Source organism: Poromitra crassiceps (assembly GCF_964638095.1).
Source record: "Poromitra crassiceps genome assembly, chromosome: 2".
Taxonomy (NCBI): Eukaryota; Metazoa; Chordata; class Actinopteri; order Beryciformes; family Melamphaidae; genus Poromitra; species Poromitra crassiceps.
The window spans coordinates 105,189,171-105,206,670 of record NC_139624.1 but is presented as its reverse complement, the minus strand read 5'-3'; the positions used below and the strand labels follow the sequence as shown (position 1 = coordinate 105,206,670).

At 42.0% G+C, this 17,500-nt stretch overlaps 1 protein-coding gene across 1 annotated transcript in view; it reads right to left on the bottom strand.

Moving 5' to 3' along the window:
• The window catches only part of adgrg2a (adhesion G protein-coupled receptor G2a), a gene marked incomplete at both ends in the record, with an annotated part of 46,907 nt that extends 31,855 nt beyond the window's left edge, over nt 1-15,052 (bottom strand). Inside the window, 6 exons of the mRNA XM_083631888.1 lie at nt 1,371-1,444; nt 1,879-1,926; nt 3,216-3,299; nt 5,310-5,568; nt 13,676-14,001; nt 14,989-15,052. Of these exons, the coding sequence (XP_083488014.1) occupies nt 1,371-1,444; nt 1,879-1,926; nt 3,216-3,299; nt 5,310-5,568; nt 13,676-14,001; nt 14,989-15,052 (855 nt within the window). The remainder of the gene's footprint in view (nt 1-1,370; nt 1,445-1,878; nt 1,927-3,215; nt 3,300-5,309; nt 5,569-13,675; nt 14,002-14,988) is intronic.
• Between the last annotated feature and the right edge of the window lie 2,448 nt (nt 15,053-17,500).

Sequence of the window (17,500 nt, the reverse complement as noted above, 5' to 3'; positions counted from 1 at the left end):
AATATATTCAAGTAAGCCGAACTTCTGACTCAAGCAGGAAGGGGATTTTTCTGCATTGTTTCTAATCTTTGATAGAAAATAATGCAGATTAAATTGACTTGAGAATGGGGAGAAAGAGAGAGACATTTGATGTTCCTTTAATTAAACATATATCACTTAAAGTACAAAGTTAAAAAACCACCACACATGAAGAGACTCGTCCTAAGGGAGTGGAAGTCCCCCTCCCCACCTTCTTTTCAGCTATGGCTGTCAGACATGGTTTCTGTTATACGTATGGAGAGACTCAGGTTCCTGAGGACCAATTCACTTAGGAGGTTTTCTACCATCTGGGACCCATTTATGGCCTACTTGGACGAGGTTACGGGCAACGGGTAACTCACCCAACTGATATCTCCTTTACTCCTCACACTGGATTCTATAGTAGCACCTCACTACGATGTTGTAATGTTGATATGTGTATGCTTTTTCTTTCTTTTCCTTTCCTGTGACTGAGCTTGTGTGTCTTTGTTTTTGTTTTTTGTTTTGTTCTTGTATGTCTTTATTGCATATAAAAAATAAAAATGGCTGCATTTAACCCCCCCCCCCCACACACACACACACGCACGAGAGAGAGGAGATTGCTAGAGAGAGATTATTAAACATCTTAATCACAATGTAATAGTGGCATTCCATTTAGGTTTCTTTACTTCTCCATCACAGAAAGCTATGGCTCGCAAACCAATCATTTGCTTGTGAGACTTGTTTGTGAGGTGACATGTAAAAGCATGGCATGGTGTCAGGGGTGGGGACTTAAAGGAGAATTTCGTTTTTTTTTTACCTGGAGCCCTCTCCTCACATGAATTATTATCTGACGACTCACCCAATGTTCTCCGCAGCGTTTTTGTGCCTCCTACGCGTTGTTTGCAGATCAATAGTGTCCATGCCAGTCCTAGAATTGAGCTCCGTCGGGGCCACATGGCAGCGTGCTGTTCCTCCATTTAAATAGACAGTTTTATTCCCGTTTTCGACCCATATCAACAAGTTGGTGACACTGACCCGAAATGAGGAAATGGGATCCCTGGAAATACCGCTGGAAATAGCCCGGGGGAGATTGGCAGTCGGATGTTTCTTTATATATATATAATGACGATATGGGTCGAAAACGGGAATAAAACTGTCTATTTAAATGGAGGAACAGCACGCAGCTCAATTCTAGGACTGGCATGGACACTATTGATCTCCAAACAACGCGTAGGAGGCACAAAAACGCTGCGGAGAAAACTGGGTGAGGATTTAATGTGAGGAGAGGGCTCCAGGTAAAAAAAAAAACGAAATTCTCCTTTAAAAGCATGACAAGCCAAGAGTGTAGTGTAGAAACAAGTGTTTCTCACCCAGTCGTGGACATCTGTCTCAATCCTGTTGGTCCCTGTGGCGTTCACGCTTAGAAACATCCAATAGTACGCATCTGTGGAAAAAATTCAGTTCTAAGGAAGATGGAAGAGCAGCAATATGGACACTACCATTCAAATGTTTGGACACACCTGATTGAATGCTCTACATGTATGTTTTTTTCCCATTATCTTAAAGTCATTTTGCTCTAAAGACTTCTGCTTAAAAGCTTCAAATGTGTTTTTCAGACAGATATAAATAGTGAAGTTGATGTATGAATTTCTTTCCAAAGCCTTTGCATTTCCATCAATGCAAATGGCGGCTACTTTAAATAATCGAAAGTAAGACAGTATTGATTTGTTTAACACTTTTGGGTCACTGCTTGATTCCATGTGTTCATAGTTTTGATGTCTTTACTATTATTCTAAAATGTGAAAAATGAAGAAAAATGTGTGTCAAAACTTTTGGCCGGTAGTATAAATGAAATGCTGTGATTGGACAAAAGCTTACGCTCATTGGAACAGAGCTGGGTGATGTCACAGTTCACCAGAGGGGATCCTACAAGAATAAAGAAAGCAGATGAAAGCAGGTGATGTGTTTCTGTTTCACATCACTAGCACAGCACCAGTAAGAAAAAATGTAACATTGCCAAGAAGTGAAAGCTTCAGCCATTTTGGCCTGAAGGAGACTACTGTAATGACGGCAGTAAAAAAAGTGCCGTGCAAAAGTACCTCTACCGAAATGGCCTGTGGTATTCCCGGTCAATCATGGTGTGTCTCTCTGTGCTGTTGTCTCATTGGTGCAAGGAAGCGCTTTCAGGCCAAAATGGCGGCAAAAAAGCACCAGAGCTTAGTCCCTTGGCTTCTATACTCTTCGACAGTAATAACAGGCCTATACTGGATTGCTGAGATTGGGTCTCTTTTACACACGCATGTATCAAAAATGTATGTGTCAGCTGCTAACCTGTTGTGAGTGGTTTTGCAGGCGTGGTTTGGTTGGCATGCAGAGTTGTGATTGGAGAGGTTTGGGTACTGGTTGGGATCTGATTGATTGGACTGGCATCAAAGGGCGGAGCTGAACTTGCAGGACGAGACATGGCGTCTGAAGTAGCTCCGTGATCGCTGGTTACTGGTGAAACTGGACTGTGATCTGGAACTGTGTTACTTGTCACTGTGGTAGCAGGCACAGTGGTGGACAACATGACTGCAGTGTAAGATGGCATCGGGTCAGCGGCTGGTGAACTTGTGGTCCGGTTGACTGGGCTCAGCATTGTGGGCGGGGTGGCATTTGTTGAGGTAGTCATGGTCATGGATGAGTTGAGTGACGGTGTGACTGATGTTTGGCTGCCGCTGATGGCAGGATGATCGGTGGGTTGTTCGGTGGAACGGCTGTCACTGGCTTCACTCAGTGGTGAAACTATAAATAGGTAATAAAGACAGAACAGTAAACGGCCCAGATCCCACACTCCCTATTTCTATATTATTGTTGTTATATAGTGTAATATAATGTGGCATTGGACAATTTATACCAGGAGCATGCCGGTACATTTTAATTATATTGTGTTACTTCCTGCATTTTAGACACAAAATGATTGACATGTGATCTCTGTGAAGTGCAGTACTGAAACACCACAGCACAAACCTTTGCTTACCAGCAAAGATGTTGCCAAAATCCCATGAGGATATCAAAGATGACTACTACTAACAAAACCATAACGAACAGGCTTTTACAGTGTAACTCGCGCAGTGTAAGTGACTTTATCGTTGACATTGTACCAGTTGTACCTTCATGCTCTATCCTCATGTTACCGTGCCAATACTGTCAGTGTTGCTGTCATCATCACTCACCTGTGACTTGTGATTGGCTGAGCGTGTGCTTGAGAGACGTTGCTATGACGACAGGACTTGAGGTAGTAGTAGTGTGAGATAATGCTGGTAAAGGAGAAAGTAAGGGGGAAGTCAAGTGATCATCAGGAGGGAACACTGTGGAGGAGAATCTAGATACTGTTTCGTTAGTTATTGTTTCTGATGTTGGAGTAAAAACAGAGTTTAAGTAATACTTAGTATTAGTAATACTTACGTTGAGTTTGGAAGAGGCGACCACCAGGACCAGCTAGTCCAAAATTTGGAGATGCTGAAACCATATATGTTGTGATTAAGACGTTTCCTTGCTTAAAATTGTGTGATGTACCTCTACCCACAAACCTCTCTCTCTTATTATCTGTTAGGTCTCTCTTTTCGCTTGGCGCTGGCAGCTGGCCAGGCCAGATGCAAAAGTCAGGACACTCACTCACTCCGTCACTCATGGACATTTAGTGAAGGGGGCGGGGCTAGGGATAGGTGGGTCCTAGAGAGTCAGGATTCGAGGGGTGGGTATGGCTAAGGGGATGTGCATAGTGGGACGGGGCATGAAAGGGAGCGGGGCCAGGGAAAAGGGGCCATAGCTAGAGATAGGCAGGTAGTAGAGAGTCGGCTTGAGGGGTGGGTAGGGGGAGTGGGTGGGGGATCTGGGTGGTTTGGCTGAATGGTCACACCACTGCGCCATGGGCTTCAAGGTATTTTGCGCTTGTTTTTCTGTCTCTTCTTCCTCCCACTCTCATGCACACATGCACAGTGCGCGCACACACACACACACACACACACACACACACACACACACACGCACACGCACATGCACACGCATACACACACACACACACACACACACACACACACACACACACACACACACACACACACAAATTTACCCACATATACAGACACATATACACATGTGCATAAAATATGTAATAGACACAATAACACAACAAAATTCCTTCTTGCCGAACGTCTCACCCGTCTGTGTTCTACAAGAAGCACAAAACCTGCAACATTCACCATCCAACATGCACAACTATCTACATAATCATTACAGATGAAGGCACCATAGAAGTCCCATGTCTTAGTGCAATATGCAGAGGATTTGCTCGTTCCAGCTCAGTTTTGAGGAGCAGTCTTTGGAGAGATACAAACTTGGCAAACCTGATGAAGCCTGTAGGCAAAATGCATCATTTGCTACATGTTTTATAATACCGTAATACAGTAACACTTTATTTTCCAGGTCCACAATTTGCTAATACTTTCCTAGAAAGTAAAACAAAAACGATTGATTTCTTATGAAGTTTCCTGGAAAGAACCATGAAATTATTAGTTCGTTATATAGAAAATGTGAAATTAACTAAAATTAATTAAGAATTCAACAAATAAATTATATTCGAATATTTAATTATATAATTATATGAATAATTTCTTCTGATAATTGACACCTGCCTATTATTTTTCCCCATAAAAGATGTATAGTGTTACAGTTCTTTCCAATAACTTGTTTGAGAAATTTACAGTATCTTATTGACTAAAAAGTACTGTAAGTAGTTGTCTGGTGTATACACCAGACAACTACTTACAGTACTTTTTCTATATACTTTAACTACTACATAATTTCATGGTTGTTTCCAGGAAACTTCCTACGAAATTAACAGTTCCTTTATAGGAAATTAGGGCTCTGGAAAATAAAGCATGAACATAAATCCTTGTGTAATAATAAATATTAGGCCTCTTGGCCTCTTCTTCATTTGTGAATACGGTATATGTGGTATGTTTTTTTCATAAGCACCTTATAAGCCAGTGCACTGCTGTGCACAGAGCAACACAAACTTTATGGACTTGAGATACTGTACAAGTTTGATTTTGAAATAATCATTGATACTTTGTGAACTATAGGCTACAGTGATTACTGTAGCAATACAGGAAAGACTCATCAGGTGAATTCTATGATGCCTACCTAATGCCATGCAATATTTTAGTTATCTATTATTACTATTATTACCTTATTATGAAATATCTACAAGAGATAAGATCAGTCTGTCTATGATTGAATGACAAGTTTATGCATCTTTGTCTCACCACACATAAGGTTATGGTCTGTCTGTCTGGCCCTGGCGCTGGTCAGGCCCCAAAACTGAGAGTCCCAGCCAATCACAGAGCCGTCCTCACAGGTGGGGTGGTCATCCAGGTCTGCCCACATGCGGAACAGGTATAGCTCCACATCTGCCAGCGTGGCCCCCGGGGTTCTGTCTCTAGGTTGACAGCCCAGCCGAAGGGAGCCAGAGGGGGGGATGGCCTGAGCAATGACCGTCCTCTCTGCCACCACCTCCCCATCAACCTGAAGAAATGATATATACAGCAAGTGGAGGTGGCTTTTCTATATACAGTCTGTCAGCATGTGAAGGTGGCTTTTATATATACAGCATGTGAAGGTGGCTTCTAGTGGATACAGAGAAACTTATGTTCTTGAGCAAGACACTGAAACCAAACCTGCTCAGTCATATTGTTAAAATTCCCACAATTCCATTGCCGGGACCCAAACTTCACTCTCACACCCACAGACATTTATTTTAAATTCTAGTCGAGATCCCAATGTTTCAAAATATAAATAATAATAATAATAGATAGGACTTATATAGTGCTTTTCTGAATACTCAAAGACGCTTTACATGAAAACATATAACATAAACGTACACAGATACAGAACAAATACAAATAAAGAGGTTACAGAGTGAAAGAGTATGGTGGAGGTGGAAGTCAGATATTGTAGGCTTTCTTGAAGAGGTGGGATTTGAGTTGGTTTTTAAAAGATGTGGGTGTGTCAGAGTTTCAGATGTTGAGGGGCAGGGCATACCAAATATGTCTTGCGGAATTACAGGGAAACATATATTTGATGTAATGGTGCAGCCATAAAAACGTGGTGTCTTGTATTTGAATATTTCACTCAATAAAAGCAGCTAGAACTTCAAGAAAGTGTTGAAGTTGCTCTGGATAGGAGTGTTACCTTCGTACATGTTGCCCTATTCTCCCACAGGCCTTCGGCGCTAAAACGGGCCTTAAACGCAAAAAAAACGTGCCTTGCGCCTGCCTCGGGAAGATATCAATATGGCTTTACGCTGCCAAATGCGCTTTAGGCCGAATGGGCGTGGCGCAGTCCCAGAATGGGCCAGAATGGGCGTGTCGGCCTTAAATCTCGGCGTAATGATATCTTCCCACCTGGCGTAAATTTAGCGCTTTGCGCTTTTGAAAACCAGGCCTATTCAGTGCGCCAGTTGCAAGGAGCACTCTTCTGCCTCTCCCCTGTCACCCTTCTCTGTCTCTCTCTGAAACCAGGCCTATTCAGTGCGCCAGTGCTCTTCTGCCTCTTCTCTGTCACCCTTCTCTCTCTCTCTCTGACTCCCTCGCTTAGACAGGCACAACACACTTCCCATATAGGAAAAATAAGTTGTAAGTTGCCTGGCATGTCCCAGCATGCATTGTGCTTCTCCATTTCGCTACTAAATAGCAACCAAATGAGGCGAAATAGATATAAAAGGTCGATCTAAATTAATGTGTAATGGTAACACAACCTGCAATTGTACACATTTCAATATTGGACCAAATGAAACATCGAAATGAATACACCACCCTATGTGAAACATATATGTCCTCCTGGGCCTATATATATCTCTTGTGGATTTAACCTGATTTAGATAAGTGACAGCGGAACGCGCTGCGGAACGCGATGTCCGCTCCAATAACTTGGCCCTACTTCACATTTAGTTTTACAATAAAAACACATTTATGCAATGACTTTACATAATGTAGGGTATATTTATGTGCATCATTCTACCTGCAGCAGGGGAGAGAAAACGATATCTTTCTGGACAAACTTTCACCAATATAAAATTAATCTCATCATATAGGGATAGGCTATATTTTTCTAGCTGATGCCTTTAGAACATTCTTTTCACTTTGATCTTGCTATAGTGTAGCGTATTTACATGCTTGCAGTATTTAAACTGCAGTTAGATTGGTTTGAGAAGCATAATAATATGGAATAATAGCCTATATATGGAGACAGACAGACTGGATGAAGGGAGGGGGGGGGGCAGAGCGCTTGGCTTTTGTTTGGTTTTGCTGGACCACTGGAATTGGAGCTTAAAAGGCAAGCGTGCGATTTGTTTATTGCACTTATCCAATGAGCATGACGGTGCATAATTTTACGCTTAAAAGGCGTGGTTGTAATGCTTTAGGCTGTGTGTAGCGCCAAGACCAAGATATCAAGTGCGCTGGTCCACGCCCACTGCGCCAGGCGCTCGGCGTAGAAACTAGGCCGATGCAACGATAGGGGCCGTTCAGTGTAATGCAGTGATACCTCCTATGGAAGGCCATGCAGAAAGTAGTCAAGGACTAGTGGCCATTTCGCTGCAGCTGTACAGTTGTTGTAGGACTTCGACTTGAGAAAAGTAATGTTTATCATCGTATTCACACCAAGTATGTGTGGGGGGGTGGGGGAGGGATTTCAACCTGAGCTCACCCATGAACACAACTTTTTAAAATTCAGTTTTCATACTGAAAACAGTTATGTGAAGGATGCACAACTATTATAACAGACAGTATAAGCAGTGTCAGTAGCGTGGTTGAAACTCTGGGTGTTGTCAGGGTGATGGATGGGTGTAAGAGTTTCCTTTCCCTTCAATGTCAGGCACAGGCATTCAAATTCATTTCTTTTCTTAATTTAAGTTGTTTAGGCATAGATCTACATAGCCTACTCCTAAAGTTATTTAGGCATAAATCTACATAGTCTACATAGACCTACCTAGACTCCTAAAGTTCTTTAGGCATAAACCTACATAGTCTACTCCTAAAGTTCTTTAGGAATAGACTTACCTAGCCTACTCCTAAAGTTCTTTAGGCATACACCTACATAGTCTACTCCTAAAGTTCTTTAGGAATAGACCTACCTAGCCTATTCCTAAAGTTCTTTAGGCATATACCTTACATAGCCTACCCCTAAAGTTCTTTAGGCATAGAGCTACATAGCCTACTCCTAAAGTTCTTTAGGCATAGAGCTACATAGCCTACTCCTAAAGTTCTTTAGGCGTAGAGCTATAGCCTACTCCTAAAGTTCTTTACATAGCCTACTCCTAAAGTTCTTTAGGCATAGAGCTACATAGCCTACTCCTAAAGTTCTTTAGGCGTAGAGCTATAGCCTACTCCTAAAGTTCTTTACATAGCCTACTCCTAAAGTTATTTAGGCATAGACCTACATAGTCTACTCCTAAAGTTCTTTAGACATACTGTATACCTACATAGCCTACTCCTAAAGTTCTTTAGACATAGACCTAGATAGCCTACTCCTAAAGTTCTTTAGGAATAGAGCTACATAGCCTACTCCTAAAGTTCTTTAGGCATAGAGCTACATAGCCTACCCCTAAAGTTCTTTAGACATAGAGCTACATAGCCTACTCCTAAAGTTATTTAGGCATAGAGCTACATAGCCTACTCCTAAAGTTCTTTAGACATAGAGCTACATAGCCTACTCCTAAAGTTCTTTAGACATAGATCTACATAGCCTACTCCTAAAGTTCTTTAGGCATAGAGCTACATAGCCTACTCCTAAAGTTCTTTAGGCATAGAGCTACATAGCCTACTCCTAAAGTTCTTTAGACATAGAGCTACATAGCCTACTCCTAAAGTTCTTTAGACATAGAGCTACATAGCCTACTCCTAAAGTTCTTTAGGCATAGAGCTACATAGCCTACTCCTAAAGTTATTTAGGCATAGAGCTACATAGCCTACTCCTAAAGTTCTTTAGACATAGAGCTACATAGCCTACTCCTAAAGTTCTTTAGACATAGAGCTACATAGCCTACTCCTAAAGTTCTTTAGACATAGAGCTACATAGCCTACTCCTAAAGTTCTTTAGGCATAGAGCTACATAGCCTACCCCTAAAGTTCTTTAGACATAGAGCTACATAGCCTACTCCTAAAGTTCTTTAGGCGTAGAGCTACATAGCCTACTCCTAAAGTTCTTTAGGCGTAGAGCTACATAGCCTACTCCTAAAGTTCTTTAGGCGTAGAGCTACATAGCCTACTCCTAAAGTTCTTTAGGCATAGAGCTACATAGCCTACTCCTAAAGTTCTTTAGACATAGAGCTACATAGCCTACTCCTAAAGTTCTTTAGACATAGAGCTACATAGCCTACTCCTAAAGTTCTTTAGACATAGAGCTACATAGCCTACTCCTAAAGTTCTTTAGGCATAGAGCTACATAGCCTACTCCTAAAGTTCTTTAGGCATAGAGCTACATAGCCTACCCCTAAAGTTCTTTAGGCGTAGAGCTATAGCCTACTCCTAAAGTTCTTTAGGCGTAGAGCTACATAGCCTACTCCTAAAGTTCTTTAGGCATAGAGCTACATAGCCTACTCCTAAAGTTCTTTAGGCGTAGAGCTACATAGCCTACTCCTAAAGTTCTTTAGGCATAGAGCTACATAGCCTACTCCTAAAGTTCTTTAGGCATAGAGCTACATAGCCTACTCCTAAAGTTATTTAGACATAGAGCTACATAGCCTACTCCTAAAGTTCTTTAGACATAGAGCTACATAGCCTACTCCTAAAGTTCTTTAGACATAGAGCTACATAGCCTACTCCTAAAGTTCTTTAGGCATAGAGCTACATAGCCTACTCCTAAAGTTCTTTAGGCATAGAGCTACATAGCCTACCCCTAAAGTTCTTTAGGCGTAGAGCTATAGCCTACTCCTAAAGTTCTTTACATAGCCTACTCCTAAAGTTCTTTAGGCATAGACCTACATAGTCTACTCCTAAAGTTCTTTAGACATACTGTATACCTACATAGCCTACTCCTAAAGTTCTTTAGACATAGACCTACATAGGCTACTCCTAAATTTCTTTAGACATAGACCTAGATAGCCTACTCCTAAAGTTCTTTAGACATAGACCTACATAGGCTACTCCTAAAGTTCTTTAGACATAGACCTACATAGCCTACTCCTAAAGTTCTTTAGAATATAGACCTACATAGGCTACTCCTAAAGTTCTTTAGACATAGACCTACATAGGCTACTCCTAAAGTTCTTTAGACATAGACCTACATAGCCTACTCCTAACGATCAACAGTTCTGACAGCCGCCGTCTGAACATGTGACCACAATGTACCCCACACAATAAATGAGTCAAACACTCACCAAATGTTTCCAGGTGATTTGTCATCCTCTAACCTACCCCTAAAGTTCTTTAGGCGTAGAGCTATAGCCTACTCCTAAAGTTCTTTAGGCGTAGAGCTACATAGCCTACTCCTAAAGTTCTTTAGGCATAGAGCTACATAGCCTACTCCTAAAGTTCTTTAGGCGTAGAGCTACATAGCCTACTCCTAAAGTTCTTTAGGCATAGAGCTACATAGCCTACTCCTAAAGTTCTTTAAACATAGACCTACATAGGCTACTCCTAAAGTTCTTTAGACATAGACCTACATAGCCTACTCCTAAAGTTCTTTAGAATATAGACCTACATAGGCTACTCCTAAAGTTCTTTAGACATAGACCTACATAGGCTACTCCTAAAGTTCTTTAGACATAGACCTACATAGCCTACTCCTAACGATCAACAGTTCTGACAGCCGCCGTCTGAACATGTGACCACAATGTACCCCACACAATAAATGAGTCAAACACTCACCAAATGTTTCCAGGTGATTTGTCATCCTCTAACCTTTATGTTTCCAGGTGATTTGTCATCCTCTAACCTTTATATGGACAAACATATTCTTGTCTGGGATCATCACAGAGCCAGCCACAAACAGGTCACCATTTCCCTCATCATCACACTGTCAACCACTCACCAAATGTTTTCATGTGATTTGTCATCCTCTAACCTTTATGTTTTCAGGTGATGTGTCATCCTCTAACCTTTATGTTTCCAGGTGATTTGTCATCCTCTAACCTTTATGTGGATTGACTCATTTATTGTGCAGGTACAGTGTGGTCACATATTCTGATGGCTGCTTTCAGACATTGTGACCTTTAGGAATAGCCTATGTAGGCCTATTCCTAAAAAACGTTAAGATTAGTTATGCAAATACAACTCATACAGTACATGCATGCACAAATAAACACATTTGTAGAAAGTGTTAGTTAAAAAGTGGTTGTTTATAAAACTTAAAGCTCCAGTAGGCAGTTTTAAACAACAGCATCAATGGAATGTTAACCAGAGGAGAACCCGAATTACCCTTTTTGTGCGCTATAATTGGTTAGTTACATTCTAGCTAACCCTGATTGGTTGTTTTTTTGTCAGATCTACAACCACAATTATGATGAAGTAATATTGCCTACAGCTTTCATTTGACAATGAATTATCTATCTATCTATATATCTATCTATCTATCTATCTATATATCTATCTATCTATCTATCTATCTATCTATCTATCTATCTATCTATCTATCTATCTATCATCAGTATATAAATGGGAGCTGGGGCTCTGTCTGTTTGTTTCTCTGTTTGTTTCTCTGTCCCACTGTGATTGTTCCACTGTGATGTCATAAATCCCACTGTGACATCAGTGATGTCATAAATCCCACTGTGACATCATCAAAATCCCACTGTGACATCATCAGTGATGTCATAAATCCCACTGTGACATCATCAGTAATGTCATAAATCCCACTGCGACATCATCAGTGATGTCATAAATCTGACATCATCAGCGATGCTGGTCTCATTGGCCACACAGCAGCCGAGCTGCGGGCAAGCCCGCACAGCGGCCGAGCTGCGAATGCGAGCTACATGGCCAGCTTGGCGAGCTGCAGGACGGGTGAGGTCGTGCAACAGGGGAGCCTAGGAATTGAGCGCGCCTAGCGCGCAAGATCCCTAGTCTCTATAAAAGGGAGCCTGTACATTTTTGTCCCACTGATGATGTCATAGGAGGCATTGTGACATCACTGATGATGTCATCAGTGATGTCCCAAAGTCCCAACATTGTGACATCACTGATGATGTCATCAGTGATGTCATAAAGTCCCGGAAGTGATGTCATCAGTAGCCGCTTTCACACACAGTTCGCGCAAAATTGCAGTTCAAAAGGCCCGCAAATCCGGCAGCCTCGCCACAGAAATTGCTTTCACACACAGCCAAGCAGCACCGCCACATCCCGTCCTGGGGTCTGCTTTCAAGTGACAGCCACCGCTCCCGGATTGAAAGGCGTTTCAATAATTAAATTAAATAACGTTTTATTACTCGCTTGATTTTACACAGCAGAGCAGTCAGACAAAGAGGAGGAGTGCACAGACACTCCCCCAGCCACACAGTCACACATAGACCCTCACGTGACGTTAGTCTGCCAGGAGTCAGGACTGATGTCATGACATGTAGCTTTCCGCTCAGTCAGCGACAGACAGCGTGCTGTCAGTATGTAAAAAACAACGAAACAAGTCATGTGTGCCACGTGTCGGTGTACAGCAGCAGACTGCTCCAGAACAGAGAGAGAGAGAGAGAGAGAAACAAGCCGTGTGTGCTTCCGTGTACAGCAGTGGACAGAGAGAGAGAGAGAGAGAGAGAGAGGCTGCAGGAGCACGCGCAGCCCGTAATCGGCCCCGTCTGAAGCTATTATTATTATATCCGTTAATTTTACCTACTAATGTCAACATCGTTTGAGCATAAAGCCTAACCTACTTACAGGCACGGAGCATTCCTCCTGGCGTCCCTGCAGTCATGATTGTATAGGCTACTTTTTTTTACTTTCACTCATGCACTTTCTTGCTGCATGAGGTGATTTCCCCTGTAAATTTTTTATGAATGAGCTGACCATTCGCACTGTTCCGGCTTGCTGCTGCTACGCTTTCAAGTGAAGGCGGGTTGGTAACCCGCCGCTGAGACTAGGTTGGCTGGCGGAACGAAAGGCATACAACAATTAGCAACCAACCCGCCGCGTTCACGACTTTCACATCGGAGGCGCGGATCCTATTTTCCGTGCATTTTGCGTCTTTCAAGGCCGGTGTGAAAGCGCCTAGTGATGCCAGTTGAGCAATTGTGCATTGTGACATCACTGATGATGGCATAGGCATGTCATAAGAGCACTTGTGATGTCATCAGTGATGTGAAGTTGTGACATCATCAGTGATGTCATAAGAGCAAGTGAGGCCGCACAGTGGGCGAGCTGCAGGGCCGGGCGAGGGAGCAAGTGAGCACAGCGGTGCAGCTCGACCGCAGGGCGGGCGGCCTATGCGAGCTGCAGGGACAGCTCGGCGAGCTGCAGGGCGGGCGAGTTCCCAGAGTAAACAACATTTAGTTACATGAAAATCTTTGAGATTATAACTTTAACAGTAAACTGTACTTTGACTAAACTTAAAGGATTGGTAATGGTACTTCTTCAAGTATATTTTTAGACAAGTATTTGCACTTGAGTAAGGAATTTGTATACTTCTACCACCTCTGAGTATGCATTACCTGTAGGCTGAAGGAGTTGCCCCGCACATCCCTCCTCAGACACACCTTGTGCCAGAATTTTGGGTACAGCTGTTGAGGAAATCGGTGTCGGACCCCCAGCAGCCACCCATAGAGCGCCCCCTCGTCTCCCTCCAGCCCCAGCTCGGGCCTGGGTGCACGGGCAGAGGTGTAGGAGAAAGCCACCCAGGACCCCGGCACCATCACACGGATGTGGATGCACACGGTCATCTGAAAGAGCAGAGGAATGGCCGCCCTGTCCTGTAGGATCCATTGGTCCACGCAGCCGCTTAATACTGCCTTGCTTTCCTTCAGGAAGAAACCACGGACTGAGGAGAGGGAGGTGCAGAGAGAGGAAGGAAATGCACACCACAGGCATAAATGATCTCATTGGTTGAGTTAGACTAGGCAGAGAAAGTAAGGTTAATGCTAAGGTTAGACCGCAGCCCAGTGACAAAAGCAATGAAGGAGTATGAGAGGAGGCTATCTAGAATCTACTGGCAGTCTACTTTAGCTAGTTAGCATAGGCTACCTGACCTTCTAAATTCATTCAAGCTAGCCATACCATACTAGCCTAACATTAGCTCTCTCGGTATCTCTAGCATGGAAATTACCACTTTTTGATTAGAGAGATGGAATTCATCATTTTTGCTCAGTGGATTATATTACAGACACTTGATAATTTTTCCATTTGACTCCTCTAGCATTTAAATATAGCATGGCCTTGAATGAAATATGGATGTAGGTTACACTCTGATACATTCAAATACTGTACTATGAAAGAGCCATGCTTGATGCTACCCCATGAGGCACAACAGCCCCAATAAAATAACCTGGTCACAGTTTATTATGAATTACATGCTTTTTTTCCAATTGGTTTTCATCCTTGATGACTAATCCTACACTAACAGCTGGCCTTTTTTTTGCTAGTAAGCCAACTTTGCTGTCTGTAAACCTACAACTACTAGCTAACGTTACCACTACTAGATTTAGCTAGTGCGTAAATCAGATGAGTTTACAAGACAATGGTTATCTGCTAGCAAACTGACGAACAGATGGGGAACTACAAACACAGAAACAAATGTCTTTTCAGTTCTTTGGAATTGCCAAGTTTTAGAAACACCAAATAGCTACCTGTTTGCTGTGATTCGTGAACTGTTCACAGCCATTGCCCTATGTTGTACAGTGTACACCAACACCCTTCACAGATGCAACACATGCCCTAGACCTAGAACAATCATCAATCAAAATATGTTCTCCTTTCTTTTGGAATCTCTCTCTCACTACCTGTTGGTGGAGCCGCCACCAGCACCAACAGCCAGACGACTGGGAGGAGATGCTGGCTCCTCCATCCCCGCTGTCCTTCAAGGCCAAGGCCATGCATCCTCCTGGACACACGGGGTGACATGCAGTCAGAAATATCTGATTTGAAGGCTTTTATTTCCCAGCGTATACTTTGTTAGCTGTGTGCGATCCCCTATTTTCTGACCGTCTTGACTACCGTAAATCAGTGAATATTTAAATTTACATTCATGCTGTTTAGTGAGAACATCTCTGCCCAGCACCTCTTCTGTTAACTGTGTGTGTGTGTGTGTGTGTGTGTGTGTGTGTGTGCGTGTGCGTGTGCGTGTGTCTGTGTGTCTGTGTGTGCGTGCGTGTGTGTGCGTGCGCGCGTTTCTCTTTCCTCTCTCCATTATATCTGATAATTGTCTATGTCTCTGTCTGTCTTGTACATAAGTTTCATAACTCTTTGCTTATCAAGTGACAAGACATGTCTGAAGTTACAACTTTGCGTGTCTAGGTTTGGGTTTCTGACTATTTTCCCCCTTAAGTTTCTGTTATGGGATCACATGGAAATTCTTTTTGACTCCTGGTAAACCCCCATAACCCACGGATATTTAGTAATATCTAAGGCTTTGTCCATGCTGGCTGACTGACTGCAGGGCAGGGATGGTCACAGCAGATCGGGTTAAGTTACAGGTAGGTGTTGTGTATGCGTGTCTGTCTGTTTCCCACTCTCGTGACAACTGAGAGCAATTTATGGTCATTTTTAAAACAAAACATGGAAGCTTGGTTGAAAAGAGGATATATTTTTGGGGGGATTTTTTTTTTTTTAAATAGACAGCTGAAATTCAATCCCTAAGAAGGACCATAGACACACTGCACCCATGACCTTTAAGTTAAGGTTAAATTAAATTGGTGAAGCTTAGTCTCCGTGACTCTCTCTCTCTCTCTCTCTCTCTCTCTCTCTCTCTCTCTCTCTCGCTCTCTCTCTCTCTCTCTCTCTCTCTTGTCATAGCTATTAACCCTTTTTTCCTTGTTGATTTCTTTGAAACAAGCAAATGTGTTTGGAATCAGGATGCAAAACAAAGGCTTGCTGTATCACTTCAATAGCTAAAAAGGGTATTTTTTCTGTTGTGGATTTTTGGTCTCATTGCCTCTTGTCTTTAATTGCAAACAGGCCAATTGAGCTAATTGTATTAAAAAGAAAGAGTTTCATCCCAAATATCATCAAATTTTATTGTATGTTTCATTTTATTATTATTCTTTTTTGTGGGGGGGGGGGGGGGGTTCCATTACAGCGTATGTTCAATATAAATAATAGACACTATGTGTCCCATTATGGATGGTCTTTATCTTCACTTATTCTACTTATTTCACTTGTTCTACTGCTCTTATTGTAAGTCATCATGGGTAAGACCAACCAGCCTAATCACATGCATGTACATACAGTACAAGCCTATATCTACAAATGACACTTCAGATATGACAGAGAAATTGGCTCATAAATTATTGACGAGAGATGATATTGTCTTCTTTCAAATAGGCTACTGTTTGTTTAGCAACTGCTTTGGTCCTATTTTTAAACTTCACCTCAACCTCCAAATAAATTAAGGTGGGTGTGTCTGCTCACATCCTGAACCCGATTAAAAATGTTGAACGACAGGATTTGCAGGCTGTGGTATGAACTTTAATGGGTCACACAGGGTCCAAAATTAGTAGCGCAGTCAGCAGCCAAATGCTGGTAAAATATGCAAGTGGCTGGTAGATAAAAACAAACAAAAAAACAATGGTAATCTATTGAGTGGCTGGTAAAGTTTGAACATTCACTAGCCATTTGGCCGGTGGACAAAAAAGTTAATTTTGGACCCACTCACATTATAAATATCATCTCATTTATGTAAATTTGATGCATATACTGTTTTTTTGGTTTACAAGTCAGACCAGCCACCAAAATTCGATCCACAAAATTTGGCCCACACTGGAGGTCCCAGTCTTTACTTGATGATTATTCATCAAAGGCATGATGATATCACTGCCCTATAGGCTAGAGTCGCTAGACATCCAAACTGCTACTTCTATTTCTGAGCATTGTGGGCAACAAAATTCATAATATCTTGGGAGAAATACGCCACATCAACTGAACCTGTCGGGATCATTGCTACATCACTGCTGATGATGTTAAGAATTAGCTGTGATTTCCCCAAAAAGAACATATAAGTTTAGATTTAGGTGTAACATTCTGATCCACAACGAGTAAATCAAGCATTAAAAACAATAACGTTTTTAATGCTTTCATATGGGATGATTCAGGAGGTTTTGTGTAAAGTTTTCAAAATCGAAAGAATTTGACTCTAATGATGTTTCTAAAGCAGCAGGTTATAAATATACCCATCTTAATGGGTATATTTATACTGTATACCCATCTTAAAACAGGCTGGAGCTACAATAATAATAATAACACATTTTGATAGTGACAAGAATGTGAACAAAATTAATTGTAAATTAAGTTATTTCTGTTTTGGTGTGCTTTCTTCCTTCTTGTAT